At 43.9% G+C, this 19,210-nt stretch overlaps 1 protein-coding gene across 1 annotated transcript; it reads right to left on the bottom strand.

Moving 5' to 3' along the window:
- Positions 1–771: 771 nt before the first annotated feature.
- On the bottom strand, positions 772–3,411 carry TCL1B (TCL1 family AKT coactivator B; the record flags this gene model as incomplete). The annotated part of the gene is made up of 3 exons (XM_079912785.1): positions 772–825; positions 1,015–1,185; positions 3,250–3,411. The coding sequence occupies 3 exons, from the start codon at positions 3,409–3,411 to the stop codon at positions 772–774; spliced, it is 387 nt and encodes a 128-aa protein (XP_079768911.1).
- Positions 3,412–19,210: the final 15,799 nt, after the last annotated feature.

Genomic DNA, 19,210 nt, shown 5'->3' on the forward strand with positions numbered 1-19,210 from the left:
GGGACACAAAGGGGGAAGAGAAGCCATGGCAGGTCACCCTGAGCGCAGACGGAGGGAAATGGGAAATGCAGAGTGGACAGGGGGCCCACTGCCTCCGACCCCCCAAGGAGGCCCTGGTAGGTGTGCAAACCAAAGAACAAGTGCATAAACATCACAGGGCCAGCAGGGCCTGGGAGGAGACAAAAGGTGACAGTCAGGGAACCTCAGAAGAGCCGGGCGGTGGCCCGTCAGAGCAGGACCAGGGGTAGGAGGGCAAAAGCCCCGCTCCGGGCCCTCAGTGCAGTTCGAGCTGCTGCCAGTCTCAGGAAGAAGGCTCTGTGGGTCGACGCAGGGTCCCTGAAGGCCACTGCCACTGACTGGACTTGTGGCGCCCCAGTGCCACGGCCGGACCTAGAGATCCACGTTCGTTGGATCCAAGCTTGATCACGGCTATTTCCAGGCTCTGTGGTTTCAGGGAAATCATTCCAGCCCTCAGAGCCTGTTTGCTCATCTGTAACACGGGATGTTAATATGTACACCTCAGAGAATTCTTTTGAGAATTAAATGATGACCATTATTCAGTGTTTTGTGAACATACTAAGGGTCTGTCCACAGTGGAAATCACATCCACTGGGGTTGGGAGGGGGCGTAAACGGGTGGCTATGTAAGAAAAACTCAGGGAGCAGCCTGAGGCCAAGGTGACCAGCATTGCCCTCCCGTAAAGAGGGGCGTCCTCCTTGCTAGTGTCCACTGTCCGCATTGCGAGGCTCCAGGCCTGACACAGCAGCCCCATCAGCGGCTCCCACTTGGCAGACGTTTTAGGATCAGCTGCTCCATGGAGTTGATCTGCAGAACGGGGGAGCAGTGATCAGAGCCCCTGGGAGATGCTCTTCTATCCAAATGAAGCAGATGGGAACCCGGGTTTGTGGATTTAGGGGCCCGGGGAAGGGATCCCTCCTATCCTTTGCCCCACTTTGCACACCTACGGTCACTACTTAATGCCCATCCCCCTCACCTGGGCCACCATGCACTTGCCTGGCCATGGTCCACTATTTCCCAGAGTCTCAAATCCGTTGCTTGGTACCTTCGCCCGGGGTAGAGCTCCCACTTGGGGGGCAGCCCGAACACGAGCAGATGGCTGGGGGACCTGGGCGTCTGGGGGTGCACTGGCATCTGCCACATGTGGACTGTGACGCTGATTTCATGCTGAAGGGACCAGAGAGGAGGGGGCGCATCAGGGACGGTTGAGCTGCACACACACAACCAGGGTCCTGGATCCCCTGGCCCGGCTGGTGGGCTGCCCAGACCACAGGTCGATGGGCATGCCTTTAGAATCCCACACCCAGAGCCTTGGCACCATCACTTGGGGGTTTTCCTTGGACTAGTTCTCTCCAGGCCTCCTCTGTACCATCCTCCCACTGACCTGCATCCCACTCACCCCAGCACACCCTGAAAAGTTAGCCTCTGTTTCCAGCCTGTCCGCAACATCGGGCCTACACTGATTACTCTGTTGGCCCTCTGTCTTGGCCACTTCCATAGTTTTAAAAATTCTCTTTCTAAAAATAAGAGATCTAAAAAAATAAATAAATAAAAATAAGATATCCATAGACCTCAGGATCTGGGAGTGATGGGTTTTCCCTTAAAAATATTTTGTAGTTTTGATCATGGCCATCACTACTTGTTGTGAACATTAAAAGAAAAAAAAAATCAGCCAATCCAGAAAGGTATAAAAATGAGGGAAAGTCACCAGACGACTATAATCAAAGCTCCATGTGTTTTGCAACTAAATGGGAAGATTTTTACAGAGTTTTCTATCAGAGTATTTGTCTTTGTGCTGAACGTTTTTCCAAGTTAAGAATCTAGCCCTTTATCAGTCATACATGTTGCAAGTTATTTTTCTCTGTTTGTTGTCCTAACTTTATGAGCCGGTTTTGCAAGAGGGATATTTTTAATTATGCGGCAAAATCTCTTTCCCTTTGGATTCTGTCTTTAGATCAGGCGTCTGCACAGTATGGGCCCAATCTGGCCCACCACCTGCTTTTGTAAATAAAGCTTTATTGCAAATGAACAAACACTTCTTCCTGTGTGTGCTGTCTTGGGCTGCATTTGCACTAGAGGGCAGAGTTGAGTAGTTGCTATGGAGTCTTTACCATCTGCAAAGCTGAAAAGTTTTACTATCAGACTCTTTACAGAAAGTTTGCTGACCCTTGCATTCGATCATGCTCAGAAAGCCATCTCCTATCCTAAGACTGCATGTGAAAACCCAGATCTACTATTCAGAAATAATCATTTCAAATTGTGAAAGCCATGCTCAGCCTCCAGGTTCCCCTCCCCCACTCATGGCTAAGTTATTTGAAGAATCCATTCTTTTCCCATTGAACACTTTTGTATGCTTTTTGAAAACTTACGAAACTATTTTGTCCAGAATTTTCTGCATGCTTTATTGGGTGGAAAAGACTCAGTGTTCTCAACAAAAAACTTTCTGGATTACCTATTTGAAGATAGCTAGGAAATGTGTTATATTGTTTAAAATGACCGTGAACTGTTTATTTAATACCTGGATAAGTATTTACCATATTACCCTGAAGTATTTATATTTTGTCCCTCAAAGATGGGCTGTGATCCAAACCCCTAGTTTAGGGCAGCTGTTTCCAATCTGAGTGATCATCCTTATCACCTGGGGAGCTTTTAAAACATAAAGGGTCTTAGACTCCACCCAAGGCTCCTGAATCAGTTTCCAAGGTGGAATTCTAGAATGTGTTACCTCTCAAATGCTCGCCCAGGCCATTCAGATGGTGAGCTGTGTCTGTGACCTCCACAGAGGTAGATTATTCCCATTTTGCAGGTGAGGAGCCTGAAGCCAAGGTAAATTTTATACTGTTGGCCCACCTGCTGCTCTAGATTGCAATGCTTTTGCTTTTGCTTGTCCTGTCTCCTTTCTGATCCTGGAGAACTCCTACTCATCCCGCAGAGCCCACCTGAATAGCCGCCGGATGTGTGAAGCCTTTTCAGCATGCACTAGGGGCAACACTAGGCCCTGAGCTACCTCTCTCTCAGCCTCCCCACGGAGGACTGCCTCATCTCCTGTAGATAAGCTCTGCCTGTGGCCCCTCCAGGCAGGGGCTCCTGGTCAGCACGCTCAAACCCACACAGGCCGAGTTTTCCAGCGCCAGTGAGAACTGCATCCTCATTGCATAATATGCAGCGCCCCCACGGGCTAAAGTCCATGTACCACCCTTCCGCTGCCTCCCCTCATGTCCCACGACTCACCGTGCTGCCAGGGGAGCCCCTGCCCCAAGCTCTGTGGGAGGGACTGATCTGCAAGGCCACAGTCACCCAGGTCCTTCCATTCTCATCCTCGTAGATGCCCGGCCTCCGGAACCACAGGCAGCATGGGGGCGACCCAAGGGGCGGAGAAGCTTCTGCTTCCATTGCAAGGCTGTGCCCAGCGCAGGCCTCGAGGCACACATGGAACCTCCCAGGTGTTCAGCCTCCTTAAGTGGACTGGCTCCCGAGTGGGGTGGGGCCGGTGATCCTGGGGGCGGGGCCCGTGAGCCTTGGCAGGGGCCGCAGGGACCAGCGAGCCCAGGTGTGAGGGTGCGAGGGGGTTGAATAAGGGGCAGAGCCAGAGCGGGGAGGAGCCCTCTGCCTCTGGGGGCAGGCAGGGGCGGGGCCACAGAGCAGGAGTCGGAGGAACTGGGCCCACCTGCCTGGAGGTGCGCGGACCGGAGTCGGGAGCCTCAGGGGCCGGCGGATAAGAAGCTCCCCAGGTAGAGAGCCACCCCAGGCCGCTGCGCAGGGGCAGTTTGGTTCCTTAAGATCAACGCTCCCCTGCTTCCGCTGATGCCTCCGCAGCCTATCGCTGGCATCCTCTGCACTTGCCAGGCCTTATGCAAACCTCCGAGCTCCAGATTCTGAGCTGGCAGGGACCGCCCTGACCTTCCTCCAGGGCATCTTCCCGGGGCCATTCCTTCAGCAGGACCCCAATCACGAACCCTTGGGGTAGTGAGCTCAGTGGATTCTTGCCCCTGGAGATAGCTGGCCAAGGAACCTCCTGGGCAGATCAGGCTCCCTCTCCACAGAAAATGAGCCAGTGCCCCAGGGGCATTTGCAGTCGGGATCGTATAAAGTGTGAGGGAAACCAGGCCACAGGAAGGAGGGTGTGTGGCCATCTTGCACACCCTATCCTTGACCATGGGGTCCGGAGCACCCGCTTGGCCTGGTCATCTTATTAGCTCTGCTTTGCCAGGAGGCCACAGACACAAGAGGCAGGCCCGTGTGGTAAGCACCCTGGGCTTCTGATGAATGCAACGTGAATATGGTCATTTTCTTGTTGAAAACCGCAAGTGTGATTCTTATTCATCTGAGAATGAGCAATGAGATGACGCTGTTCCTCTGGGCAGGCTGATGTAAGTGGCACATAGGATGCCTGCCTCTGAGGAGCTCACTGTGCAGCTTCTGCAGAGGCAGAGCCTCTTTTCACAGCAATTCCGCCTCCTCCCCTGGTGTTTTTCCTTCTATCGTGGGATTGGAGTGGCCGTAGGAGACGAGGGGCATTACGGTCTTGAATAACACGATCACATACATCTGTTACCATATTCTATTGGTTAGGAGCAGGTCCTGCCCACACTCAGGAGGGTGACGGATTATACAAGGATGTGGATATCGGGAGTCAGGGCTCAAGGGGGTTCCCCAGAGCCTGTCTGCTATAAGCACCAACCCCACTGGGTTACTCTGAGGATGCAATGAGATGGTGTGTAAAGAGCAGTGCCTCTACCACATAGCGAGTACTCGCAAAATGCCAGGTCCTAGCTATGCTCCCAGACCTGTCCCCTTCCTGAGCAAAATCCATCAGTCCACCCTTTGTAACACGAATGCAACCAGTATTTATCTCTGTCACTCCATATCACAGATATGTACGAGTATTCTCAACCTCACTCCAAGATGAGCAGGTATGTGGCTGTCTGTGGGGTGGGGGCAGAATTGGTCAATACGTGCAGAGCATCTGTGCCACATGAGGCACTGTACATGTGTTCTCTCATCTACGTCTCCCAACAACTCCATGAGCTAGAGACTGTCATCCCCACCTCACGCCACTGAAAATGAACAGAAGTGCTTCACTGATCTCCCTTCTCATGCCATGGGCTCCATCCCGGGCCCCTTGGACCTGCATGGAAGGAAGATCACTGGCGGGCTATGAGAACAGAAATTTGGACCAATGTCCTTTGGACCATTGCAGGCCCATATCATGTCTGAGATACAGCAATGTTTCCTGGCCAAGTGTCCATCTTTGGTACCTGCAATTTGAAGGATTCACTCTCCGGGGTGGGTATCACCAAAGCCTTTGGGAAGCCCTTTGATCTCTCCAGGATAGCTCCGGGCAGAGCCTTGTATAGACAGTGTAGTCTCTAGCAGGTCTGCGTCTTTATTCCCATCTTACCCTTAGGTTCTTCATGACCTTTTTTTTTTCCCTTAGATTCCGTTTATATGTGTTAGCATACGGTATTTGTTTTTCTCTTTCTGACTTACTTCACTCTGTATGACACACTCTGGCTCCATCCACCTCACTACAAATAACTCAATTTCGTTTCTTTTTATGGCTGAGTAATATTCCATTGCATATATGTGCCACATCTTCTTTATCCATTCATCTGTTGATGGACACTGAGGTGGCTTCCATGTCCTGGCAATTGTAAATAGAGCTGCAATGAACATTTTGGTACATGACTCTTTTTGAATTATGGTTTTCTCAGGGTATATGCCCAGTAGTGGGATTGCTGGGTCGTATGGTAGTTATCTGTAGTTTTTTAAGGAACCTCCATACTGTTCTCCATAGTGGCCGTATCAATTTACATCCCCACCAACAGTGCAAGAGGGTTCCCTTTTCTCCACACCCTCTTCAGCATTTATTGTTTGTAGATTTTTTGATGATGGCCATTCTGACTGGTGTGAGATGATATCTCATTGTAGTTTTGCTTTGCATTTCTCTAATGATTAATGAGGTTGAGCATTCTTTCATGTGTTTGTTGGCAGTCTGTATATCTTCTTTGGAGAAATGTCTATTTAGATCTTCTGCCCATTTTTGGATTGGGTTGTTTGTTGTTTTTGTTATTGAGCTGCATGAGCTGCTTGTAAATTTTGGAGATTAATCCTTTGTCAGTTGCTTCATTTGCAAATATTCTCTCCAATTCGGAGGGTTGTCTTTTGGTCTTGTTTATGGTTTCCTTTGCTGTGCTTGAGGATATGGGGAGGGAGAAGGGTAAGCTGTGACAAAGTGAGAGAGTGGCATGGACATATATACACTACCAAACGTAAAATAGATAGCTAGTGCATCGCATGGGGATATCAGCTCCGTGCTTTGTGACCACCTAGAGGGGTGGGATAGGGAGGGTGGGAGGGAGGGAGATGCAAGCGGGAAGAGATATGGGAACATAGGTATATGTATAACTGATTCACTTTGTTATAAAGCAGAAACTAACACACCATTGTAAAGCAATTATACTCCAATAAAGATGTTAAAAAAAAAAAAAAAGACAGTGTAGTCATGCCTGGACCCAATGCTATCCTCCTCCAGCGGAGGGCGCCCTTCACAAACCTTAAGTCCAGGTGTCCTGGTGCTGGGGCACTCAGCCTAAGGGGATGATTCTAGACCGCAGATGGGCACTGAGCAGGACTTGGAAGGCTGGGTCTTGGTCACCAAGATCTCTGCATATTCTGCTCATCTCCTCCCATGTACTGAGCCCAAATTGGCCAAGGCAGGCAGGACACTGGAGGCGGATAGCCTGGAAACAGCATGGCACAGATGGGGTTGTTCACCAGCATGAATAAAGACATGGAGAGGGGACATTCAGGATGTATTTGGAGGTCAGAGAATAATGAGGATTAGCCAGTGCTGAGGATGCAGGCTCATCATAAGAGGAAGGATGAGAATATGGTCGTGGTATGTGTGGGGAGGTGGATGCTGATGCTTCATTGCAAGGATGCCAATCCAACTAGTTGATTTTGATCAAGTTGATCAGGAGCAATGACAGTGTTTGGGAAAGGAAATGGCATAAGTACACACTTGATAAACGTTTGAACTAATGATAAAACAAAAGAGTGACTCAGTAATCAGGGATTCCTAGAAATGGACTGGATGGAGATGGTTCAGGCAGTATTACAGGCAAAAACATCCAAGTTCCAGCTCTGCTTGTTTCAAACTATCAACAGTATTAAATTGGCAGGATGATAAAAGAAACTCGACGCAGCCATGGAACTGAAGAATGAGCGTTTGGGGAAGTTTTGTCTATTCCAAGGCATTGAAGATATAGTCTGTTTTCTTCTAAAGGTTTTATTGTTTTACTTTTTATATTTAGATGCAATTTATCTTTGTATGTGATGTGAGGAAAAGATCTAGAGTATCTTTTTCCATGTTAATATCAAATTAACTTAATCCCATTTATTAAAAAGACTATCCCTTCTCTCCTGTATTGTATTATCACTTCTGTCATAAATCTGGAACATATATGTACGGGTCTGTTTCTGGAGTTTCTTTTCTATTCCATTCTTTTTTTTTTATCCTTGTGTCAATAGCACATTGTTAATTACTATAGCCTTAAAATAGGTATGGATATCTTGTAGTATAAATCTCCTAGCTTTATTCTCCGTCTAGATTGCCTGGATAATGTGATGGTTAATTTTATGTGTCACCTCAGACAGTGTTTTGGGATAAGAGTAATATTTAAATCGGTGAACTTTGAGTAAAGCAGATTGCTCTCCACATTGTGGGTGGGCCTCGTCCACTCAGCTGAAGACCTGAATAGACTGAAAAGGCTGGCCTCCCCAGGCAAGGAGGAATTCTCCAGCAGACTGTCTTTGGACTTCATCTGCATCATTGGTTCTCCTGCCTCTCCAGGTTGCGCACCTTTGACTCTCCTGGGTCTCCAGCCCGACAGCCCACACTGCAGATACTGGACTTGCCAACATCCATATTCATGTAAGCCATTTCCTTATAATAAATCTCTTTCTATATACATATATGTACATATACACACATGCCCTGTTGGTCCTGTATCTCTGTAGAACCCTAATTCAGCTATTCTCTAACCTTTGCAATTCCATATGAATTTTAGAATCAGTTTATTACCATCCCTCTCCTCCAGAAAGCCTGCTAGGATTCTGATTGGGACTGTGTTGTATCTATAGGTCTGTTTGAAGAGAACTGACATCCATACCATATTGGACCTTACAATCTCAGGATAGTGTGTGTCCCTCCCCTCCATATCTTAGGTTGTCTTTAATTTTCCTCTATTTTTATTAAACTTGTTCTTAAGTATTTGACTAATGCTATTTTAAGTGGTGTTATTTTAAACTCTGTGTTATATTTGTTTGCTGCTGGTATAGCAAAAAGCAACTGATTTATGTGTATTGTCCCTACATCCAAAAATTCACTTAACTGTTTTTTTTTAATATTTTGGGAAATTCCCAGTCATTATAGCTTCAGTTATTCCTCTCATTCTCTCTCTCTTCTTCTGTGCTTCCAGTTACACTTTGCTACACCTTATAAATTGTGTACCATGCCTCCTATGCCCTGTTCTGCTTTATTTGAGGCTTAAACATTTTTCCTCTCTGAGCTTCAATTTTGATGTCTCCTATCGGCTTATTTTACAGTTCATTATTAATCTTGTCATTTGCTGTGTCTAATCAGCTCTTAAACCAATAAGTTGATTTCTTAACTGCAAATATTATATTTATCAGGTCCAAAATGTTCATTTGATGCTTTTTTTTATAGATTTGAAACTTCTCTGATAATCTCTTTCGAACCATTTTGTCCATCATTCTTTCTGTATCCTTAAACATACTCCTCAGTGATTTTAAAGTTCTTTTCTGATACTTCTGGGTTACTAGTGGGTCTGCTTCTATAGTCTGCTTTTTCACTTGGTTTTCAATTACATGTTTTTTCTTTGGGAGTAATTTTTAAGTGAATACCAAATAGTGGGTATAAAATCCCGGAAAAGTTCTAGATAGTATTGTCTTCCCCCAGATGGAGTTAACTGTTTCCTCTGCTGAGCAGACAGAGTGAGATACCGAACAGCTTACTTCTGATAAGAAGAGAATTGAATCAAGGTCCAGTTCCAGTTCCAGTGAGCATCAGTCTACCTCCCTCAAGTTCACCCTATGTCTATAGTGTGGCTCTCAGTCAAGAGCCTGGTGGGGCTTTGTCTCAGCGCAAAGAGACCGCAGGAGATTCTGTTCTGTCTTTCGGGGCTTGGCTTTGCTCTTCAGCATCCTGCCCCGAGCCGCTTCTATTCTAAAAGCCCTTTGGGGAGAGGGCACTGGTCTAAGTATGAGGTCCCTCAAGTCTCCACTTTGGCCAAATGCATCAGAATCAGCCAGTGTCCTCAGGAAAAATGCAGTCACAGATGCCTGATGGTTGATGTCAGTTCATTGCTCCCTCCCGTACTTTCAGCTCTTACCAGGTTGTCCTCACTCCAACCCCTGGTGAGCCTTTGTCTTTTCAAGAGACTCCAGAGAATTCTAGTCTGTTTTCAGAGGTCTTCAGCTTAGTTTTTCAGCCTCTGACGTCACACAGCTTCATAATTCAACACATATCTCTGTTACCAAACACAGGTCCAGCTGCTCACTGCTCTGAAGCCAATAAAGAGGCAAGGTTGGTGGAAAGGAAAGTTTGCTTTATTTCAGAGGCTGGCAGCTGGGAGAGGAAGGGCGGACTCGTGTCCAAAGGCTGACTACCCCTCCCCCCAATCAGCGGGCAAGAGCTTTTATAGGCGGAGGGAGGGGGCTACATGCAGAAACAGCACAGTCAGCTCTGACAGTCATCTTGAAATTGGTCATCGGTGGTCTGACCAGCATCATCTTGATTATTTTAAGTACAGTAATCTTCAGTTTCAGGGTCGGTTTGTTCCCATTTCCTTGAGGCCAGTTCTCAGAATTGTGGCAGCTTATGTCACGGCTGCAGTCTGGTCATCATGTAGTTAACTTCTTCCACCTGGAGGTGGCTTTGGTATCTATAAGACAGCTCAAAGGATATGGCTCAGAATATTATCTGTAGCCCTTGAGGAGGAAATAAAGTCCTTGACTTTGCTTAATGACTAAACTATTATTATTTGGTCTCATTTGACTGTTTTCCTTTGTTTCTGCATTTTCTCACTTCTCTGATTAAACTTATTCTTTGACTAACGTTTCTCTACAGACAAAAGGCAGATGGATGACATGGGGGGTAAGAACCATAGGGTCCTGCTTTGTTTCGTCTCGAGTGGAATCTGGCTGGATGTTTGTGGCCCCCCAAGCCTCCAGTTTTGTCACTCTACACCAGCCCTGTGTCCCAGCCTTATTTCACCCTCTAGCCTGGACCCAGAATCATCAAATGACCAGAAGGGAAAAGCATTTGCAGATGCTCACCTCTGAGAAGTCTCCCCTTCTCCAGAATTTTAGTTCCTCTGGTCCTGGTTGCTCCATAGCTCCCTAATGCTTTGGGAAATACAATTTTTATTTTTATCCAGATTTGCTATGGCTTGGCTGTAGCTCTGTCCTGTTGCAAACTATTTCATCTTACCCCAAAGGATGGAGGTATTTTTTTTTAAGGTGGAAGAAATTAAACCATGTCTTTGTACTGATGGAAGTGATCCAAGAGGGAAGGAAGGGGTGATGGTGACAGGTAAGGTACAACTGAAGGCAGTTCTTGAGAAAGGGAGGCATAGAGGTGAGAACCCAAGTGGATGGCTTGCCCTTGAGGGGAGGAAGGATTCTCTTTCCATTGTAACTGTGGTAAGAAGGAGAAGCAGGGTTAGATGCATTTAAGAGTTTCAGATTAGTGGGGGTGAGAGGAAATTCCCCTCCTCCACTTTTCACAAGAAAGTTACAAATGGCTTGGAGAGACCTAACGCTAGAAAATAAACACCGTATATGAAATTATTAGCAGGTAATCACAGCGAATATATTTATGATCCTTAGATAGGGACAATCTTCTTAGAGATGGTACACAAAGCAAAAGGCAAATAAAAAGACTGATTCATCTTGAGATGCCCAAAAGTATATCTTCTAATGGCAATATATTAAGGAAACAAAGAAGGACCAAAATGAGAAGATACTAAAAATATGCAGCAAACTACTCGTTTCCAGAATATAAAGAGAATTCTCACAAACCAATAAGTAAAAGGAGCAACTCACTGGAAAAATAGGGGAAGGCTCAGATAAGTTCACAGAAAGGAAATGCAAATGGCCAATTGAGGAATTGAGAAAATGCAAACTTTTTAAATGAGATACATTTTTAAAACTCTATAATATCGGCAAAAAAAAAAAAAAAAAAGAAAGAAAGAAAAAGAAAAACCCGGAAAAGCATTTGCAAAAATGAAACGTGGACAAGAGGCGTGGTTTGCCTTATTGGCCAGGCCCCTTCTGCACTAGGAGAGGGTAGAAGGGAACCAGGTCACCGGCGTCAGTTTCCACAAAACTAGCACCCCCAGCAGGCAGGCGGGCCAATGTAGGTTTCTTTACTGAAGGTCGGGTCCGTTTCAGAAGGGACATTTTGATGCAGAAGAGACAAATGTTAGGGTTTGGGAGAACTTGGACTTCCCCTTGAGTTTTATAAGACAAAACATCTAGGAACTTTGGCCTTTGCAAGGAGAGGTTCCCCAGTGGACTGTCCCTCCAGCCCGTTATCCTGCCTGCCCACCTGCGGGATAACCCCTCACCCCATAAGCACCCATTTCTTAAGTCTCCACTTGGATAGATTCCACCCCTGCCCGCAGGTGAGCCCTCCCCTCCCGTGGCCCCTCCCTCTTCCTTCAGAGTGTCCTTTTGGTCTGGCCCCTGGGCTACAGCAGGGTGTAGGCTTCAGCCAGGTGGGTGCTGCCGGGTGGGCACTGCCCAGTTTTACAAGCCTGGGGAAGGGGGAAAGTGCAATTGGTCTGATGGACTCCAGTCTGATGGCCAAGGGTGAACCTGGCCTCTCTGATTTGAGTTGCCTCATCGGCAAGAACTATAAGCTGCCAGTTCTTTTATTAACAGATCAATAAAGTTGGCATTTCTCCCAAGGACAGACATTTTCCCCCATAGGACACGACAGTCTAAAGCCCAAATGAGGAAACGTTTTCTCCGTTAACACAGAGCCTGTCCTGCCCTTGCAAACTGGTCTGCACTGTTGTCAGAGGGGCTTTTGAGTTCTTCCCTGCCTCAGGGGATGGAGTATGGGCTGGGGTGCCGTCTTTCACAGCAGAGCTTTGTTGGAAGAGGATCAAGAGTTGAATTCGTGTAACCCTGCTATTCTTTCTCCCTCCCGAAAGAAATGGCGAGAGAGGGTGTCTATTCCTCCAGAAACCATAATAATATTTTCCATTTGCAAATGAGTTGGGAAACCAGAAGCACACAGCTTCCAGCCTGTGGCAGGGACTCCAGAACTGCTTCCCGCCTTCCATTCTGACTTCTGCTACAGCGTCCAATTCCCTTGGCCTTGACTTATAGCATGTGGGTTTATAGTGACTGGATAGTAGTTAAAGCTTTATATCTGGGCTTCCCTGGTGGCGCAGTGGTTGAGAGTCCACCTGCCGATGCAGGGGACACGGGTTCGTGCCCCGGTCCAGGAAGATCCCACATGCCGCGGAGCCTGTGCGTCCGGAGCCTGTGCTCTGCAACAGGAGAGGCCACAGCAGTGAGAGGCCCGCGTATCGCCAAAAAAAAAAAAAAAAAAAAAGCTTTATATCTTTGTCTCCACTCGACCCTTACTAGTTCCAACCCTTACTAGTTGAGTGACCTTGAGCCTGTAACTTAACGTTTTTAGGCTTCCTACTCGTCACTGGTAACATGAATGGGGTATCAACCTTAATAAGTTGTCATAAGGAACAATAACATTTGTAAAGCCTTTGGCACATGGTAGGGCCTCAGTCAATGGTAATTTGTTAACTAAGGGTAAGATGCCATCTCTTATTCATCTCTGTGTTCCAGCATCAAATGTAGCACTGGAAATGCAGGAGGGACCCAGCAAATATCAATACTTGTTGGACTGAAATATTCTTTAGTCAGATGTTTTCCTGGTTCAAAACAGCTCCAGCCACATCCAACATGAACCCAGAGGTGTGCTGGAATACAACTTATTCAGACACTCTTCCTGCCGACGCCTTATAGAAAATGCACTCAAAACTAAGAGTGTTCACAGCACAGCAGAGGCCCTGGGTATTGAGTTTGCAGTGAAAGCAGAGAGGTTAGGACAGACAAAGCCCCATGCCGAACAGATGGCCCCCGGGACTCTGTAATTATCGTACTTTACTTGAAGGTCTTCTTTGTAATTGGCCTAGTGAGGTCAGCATCTATGCCAAGGTGGCTCGTGCGAGCTGACTGCTCGCTGAGGCTGCCCTTGTGTGCCTGGGGCTTTTCCTGACGGTGGTACCGAGCTTCCACGAGCATGCATGGGGCTCCAGCTGCATCATCCCTCCACAGCCTCTCCCTCTGGCTCTTTGGGCCGTGGTTTTAAATGGTCCTTCGTTTAATCCATCAGAATGACCCGGAAGGAAGCAATTGGCTGTAAGTGGGTCATTCCCTGAAGCCCGGTGGCAGCCTTCTTTTTTCTTCTTTTCTTTTTTAAAAAAAAATTTTTAATTTTATTTATTTTTTTATACAGCAGGTTCTTATTAGTCATCCATTTTATACACATCAGTGTATATATGTCAATCCCAATCGCCCAATTAATCACACCACCACCACCACCACCACCCTGCACTGCTTCCCCCCTTGGTGTCCATACATTTCTCTTCTACATCTGTGTCTCAATTTCTGCCCTGCAAACCGGTTCATCTGTACCATTTTTCTAGGTTCCACATATATAAGTTAATATATGATATTTGTTTTTCTCTTTCTGACTTACTTCACTCTGTATGACAGTCTCTAGATCCATCCACGTCTCCAAAAATGACCCAATTTCTTTCCTTTTTACGGCTGAGTAATAGTCCGTTGTATATATGTACCACATCTTCTTTATCCATTCATCTGTCGATGGACATTTAGGTTGCTTCCATGACCTGGCTATTGTAAATAGTGCTTCAGTGAACATTGGGGTGCAAGTGTCTTTCTGAATTATGGTTTTCTCTGGGTATATGCCCAGTAGTGGGATTACTGGATCATATGGTAATTCTATTTTTAGTTTTTTTAAGGAAACTCCATACTGTTCTCCATAGTGGTTGTATCAATTTACAGTCCCACCAACAGTGCAAGAGGGTTCCCTTTTTTCCACACCCTCTCCAGCATTTATGGTTTGTAAATTTTCTGATGATGCCCATTCTGACTGCTGTGAGCTGATACCTCATTGTAGTTTTGATCTGCATTTCTCTAATAATTAGTGATGTTGAGCAGCTTTTCATGTGCTTCCTGGCCACCTGTATGTCTTGTTTGGAGAAATGTCTATTTAGCTTGTCTGCCCATTTTTGGATTGGGTTCATTGTTTTTTACTATTCAGCTGCATGAGCTGTTTACATACTTTGGAGATTAATCCTTTGTCTGTTGATTCGTTGGCAAATATTTTCTCCCATTCTGAGGGTTGTCTTTTTGTCTTGTTTATGGTTTCCTTTGCTTTGCAAAAGCTTTGAAGTTTCATTAGGTCCCATTTGTTTATTTTTGTTTTTATTTCCATTACTCTAGGATGTGGATCAAAAAATATCTTGCTGTAATTTATGTCATAGAGTGTTCTTCCTAGTTTTCCTCTAAGAGTTTTATAGTGTCTGGTCTTACATTTAGGTCTCTAATACATTTTGAGTTCATTTTTGTGTATGGTGTTACTGAGTGTTCTAATTTCATTCTTTTACATGTAGCTGTCCAGTTTTCCCAGCACCACTTATTGAAGAGACTGTCTTTTCTCCATTGTATATCCTTGTCTCCTTTGTCATAGATTAGTTGACCACAGGTGCGTAGGTTTATCTCTGGGCTTTCTATCTTTTTCCATTGATCTATATTTCTGTTTTTGTGCCAGTACCATATTGTCTTGATTACTGTTGCTTTGTAGTATAGTCTGAAGTCAGGGAGTCTGACGCCTCCAGCTCCATTTTTTCCCCTCAAGACTGCTTTGGCTATTCGGGGTCTTTTGTGTCTCCATACAAATTAAAAATTTTTTTGTTCTAGTTCTGTAAAAATTGCCATTGGTAATTTGATAGGGATTGCACTGAATCTGTATATTGCTTTGGGTAGTATACTCATTTTCACAATATTGATTCTTCCAATCCAAGAACATGGTGTATCTCTCCATCTCTTGGTATCATCTTTAATTTCTTTCATCAGTGTCTTATACTTTTCTGCATACAGGTCTTTTGTCTCCCTAGGTAGGTTTATTCCTAGGTATTTTATTCTTTTTGTTGCAATGGTAAGTGGGAGTGTTTCCTTAATTTCTCTTTCAGATTTTTCATCATTAGTGTATAGGAATGCAAGAGATTTCTGTGCATTAATTTTGTATCCTGCAACTTTACCAAATTCATTGATTAGCTCTAGTAGTTTTCTGGTGGCATCTTTAGGATTCTCTATGTATAGCATCATGTCATCTGCAACACTGACAGTTGTACTTCTTCTTTTCCAATTTGTATTTCTTTTTCTTCTCTGCTTGCCATGGCTAAGACTTCCAAAACTATGTTGAATAATAGTGGTGAGAGTGGACATTGTTGTCTTGTTCCTGATCTTAGAGGAAATGCTTTCAGTTTTTCACCACTGAGAACGATGTTTGCTGTGGGTTTGTCGTATATGGCCTTTATTATGTTGAGGTAAGTTCTCCCTATGCCCACTTTCTGGAGAGTTTTTGTCATAAATGGGTGTTGAATTTTGTCAAAAGCTTTTTTTGCATCTATGGAAATGATCATATAGTTTTTATTCTTCAATTTGTTAATATGGTTTATCACATTGAATGATTTACGTATATTGAAGAATCCTTGCATCCCTGGGATAAATCCCACTTAATCATGGTGTATGATCCTTTTAATGTGTTGTTGGATTCTGTTCGCTAGTATTTTGTTGAGGATTTTTTCATCTATATTCATCAGTGATACTGGTCTGTAATTTTCTTTTTTTGTAGTATCCTTGTCTGGTTTTGGTATCAAGGTGATGGTCGCCTCATAGAATGCGTTTGGGAGTGTTCCTTCCTCCACAATTTTTGGAAGAGTTTGAGAAAGGTGAGTGTTAGCTCTTCTCTAAATGTTTCATAGAATTCACCTGTGAAGCCATCTGGTCCTGGACTTTTGTTTGTTGGAAGATTTTTTTTTTTTTTTGAAAACCTCTTTATTTCGAAAATGCTAAATTCAATGGTCAGCTTCTCCATGCATTTTATTTATCCCTCTTTTTTTTTAACATCTTTATTAGAGTATAATTGCTTTACAATGGTGAGCTAGTTTCTGCTTTATAACAAAGTGAATCAGTTATACATATACATATGTTCCATATCTCCTCACTCTTGTGTCTCCCTCCCACCCTCCCTATCCCACCCCTCTAGGTGGTCACAAAGCACCGAGCTGATCTCCCTGTGCTATGCAGCTGTTCCCCACTAGCTATGTACCTTACGTTTGATAGTGTATGTATGTCCATGCCTCTCTCTTGCTTTGTCACAGCTTACCCTTCGCCCTCCACATATCCTCAAGTCCATTCTCTAGTAGGTCTCTGTCTGTATTCCTGTCTTACCCCTAGGTTCTTCATGACATTTTTTCCCTTAAAGTCCATATATATGTGTTAGCATACGGTATTTGTCTTTCTCTTTCTGACTTACTTCACTCTGTATGACAGACTCCAGGTCTATCCACCTCATTACAAATAGCTCAATTTTGTTTCTTTTTATGGCTGAGTAATATTCCATTGTATATATGTGCCACATCTTCTTTATCCATTCTTCCAATGATGGACACTTAGGTTGTTTCCATCTCTGGGCTATTGTAAATAGAGCTGCAATGAACATTTTGGTACATGACTCTTTTTGAATTATGGTTTTCTCAGGGTATACGCCCAGTAGTGGGATTGCTGGGTCACATGGTAGCTCTATTTGTAGTTTTTTAAGGAACTGCCATACTTTTCTCCATAGTGGCTGTACCAATTCACATTCCCACCAGCAGTGCAAGAGGGTTCCCTTTTCTCCACACCCTCTCCAGCATTTATTGTTTCTAGATTTTTTGATGATGGCCATTCTGACTGGTGTGAGATGATATCTCATTGTAGTTTTGATTTGCATTTCTCTAATGATTAATGAGGTTGAGCATTCTTTCATGTGTTTGTTGGCAGTCTGTATATCTTCTTTGGAGAAATGTCTATTTAGGTCTTCTGCCCATTTTTGGATTGGGTTGTTTGTTGTTTTTGTTATTGAGCTGCATGAGCTGCTTATAAATTTTGGAGATTAATCCTTTGTCAGTTGCTTCATTTGCAAATATTTTCTCCCATTCTGAGGGTTGTCTTTTGGTCTTGTTTATGGTTTCCTTTGCTGTGCAAAAGCTTTGAAGTTTCATTAGGTCCCATTTGTTTACTTTTGTTTTTATTTCCATTTCTCTAGGAGGTGGGTCAAAAAGGATCTTGCTGTGATTTATGTCATAGAGTGTTCTGCCTATGTTTTCCTCTAAGAGTTTGATAGTTTCTGGCCTTACATTTAGGCCTTTAATCCATTTTGAAGTTATTTTTGTGTATGGTGTTAGGGAGTGATGTAATCTCATACTTCTACATGTACCTGTCCAGTTTTCCCAGCAGCACTTATTGAAGAGGCTGTCCTTTCTCCACTGTACATTCCTGCCTCCTTTATCAAAGATAAGGTGACCATATGTGCGTGGGTTTATCTCTGGGCTTTCAATCCTGTTCCATTGATCTATCTTACTGTTTTTGTACCAGTACCACACTATCTTGATTACTGTAGCTTTGTAGTATAGTCTGAAGTCAGGAAGCCTGATTCCTCCAGCTCCGTTTTTTGTTCTCAAGATTGCTTTGGCTATTCGCGGTCTTTTGTGTTTCCATACAAATTGTGACATTTTTTTGTTCTAGTTCTGTGAAAAATGCCAGTGGTGGTTTGGTAGGGTGTTGGAAGAATTTTAATCACAGTTTCTATTTCATTACTTTTGATTGGTCTGTTCATATTTTCTATTTCTTCCTGGTTCAGTCTTGGAAGTTTATACCTTTCTAAGAATTTGTCCATTTCTTCCACGTTGTCCATTTTATTGGCATAGAGTTGCTTGGAGTAGTCTCTTAGGATGCTTTTTATTTCTGTAGTATCTGTTGTAACGTCTTTTTCATTTCTGATTTTATTGATTTGAGTCCTCTCCCTCTTTTTCTTGATGAGTCTGGCTAATGGTTTATCAATTTTGTTTCTCTTCTCAAAGAAACAGCTTTTAGTTTTATTGATCTTTGCTATTGTTTTCTTTGTTCTATTTCATTTATTTCTGCTCTGACCTTTATGATTTCTTTCCTTCTGCTAACTTTGGGTTTTGTTTGTTCTTCTTTCTCTAGTTCCTTTAGGTGTAATGTTAGATTGTTTATTTGAGATTTTTCTTGTTTCTTGAGGTAGGCTTGTATAGCTATAAACTTCCCTCTTAGAACTGCTTTTGCTGCATCCCATTGGTTTTGGATCGTCATGTTTTTATTTTCTTTTGTATCTAGGTATTTCTTAATTTCCTCTTTGATTTCTTCAGTGATCTCTTGGTTGTTTAGTAACGTATTGTTTAGCCTCCTTGAGTTTGTGTGTTTTACGTTTTTTCCCCTGTAATTCATTTCTAATCTCATAGCGTTATGGTCAGAAATGATACTTGATATGATTTCAATTTCCTTAAATTTACTGTGGCTTGATTTCTGACCCAAGATGTGGTCTATCGTGGAGAATGTTCCATGCACACTTGAGAAGAAAGTGTAATCTGCTGTTTTTGGATGCAATGTCCTATAAATATCAATTAAATCTATCTGGTGTATTGTGTCATTTAAAGTTTCTGTTTCCTTATTTATTTTCATTTTGGATGATCTGTCCATTGGTGTAAGTGAAGTGTTAAAATCCCCCATTATTATTGTGTTACTGTTGATTTCCTCTTTTATAGCTGTTAGCAGTTGCCTTATGTATTGAGGTGCTCCTATGTTGGGTGCATATATATTTATAATTGTTTTATCTTCTTCTTGGATTGACCCCTTGATCATTATTTAGTGTTTTATCTTCTTCTTGGATTGACCCCTTGATCATTATTTAGTGTCCTTCCTTGTCTCTTGTAACATTTTTTATTTTAAAGTCTATTTTATCTGTTATGAGTATTGCTAC

Source organism: Stenella coeruleoalba (genome assembly GCF_951394435.1).
Source record: "Stenella coeruleoalba genome assembly, chromosome: 2".
Taxonomy (NCBI): domain Eukaryota; kingdom Metazoa; phylum Chordata; class Mammalia; order Artiodactyla; family Delphinidae; genus Stenella; species Stenella coeruleoalba.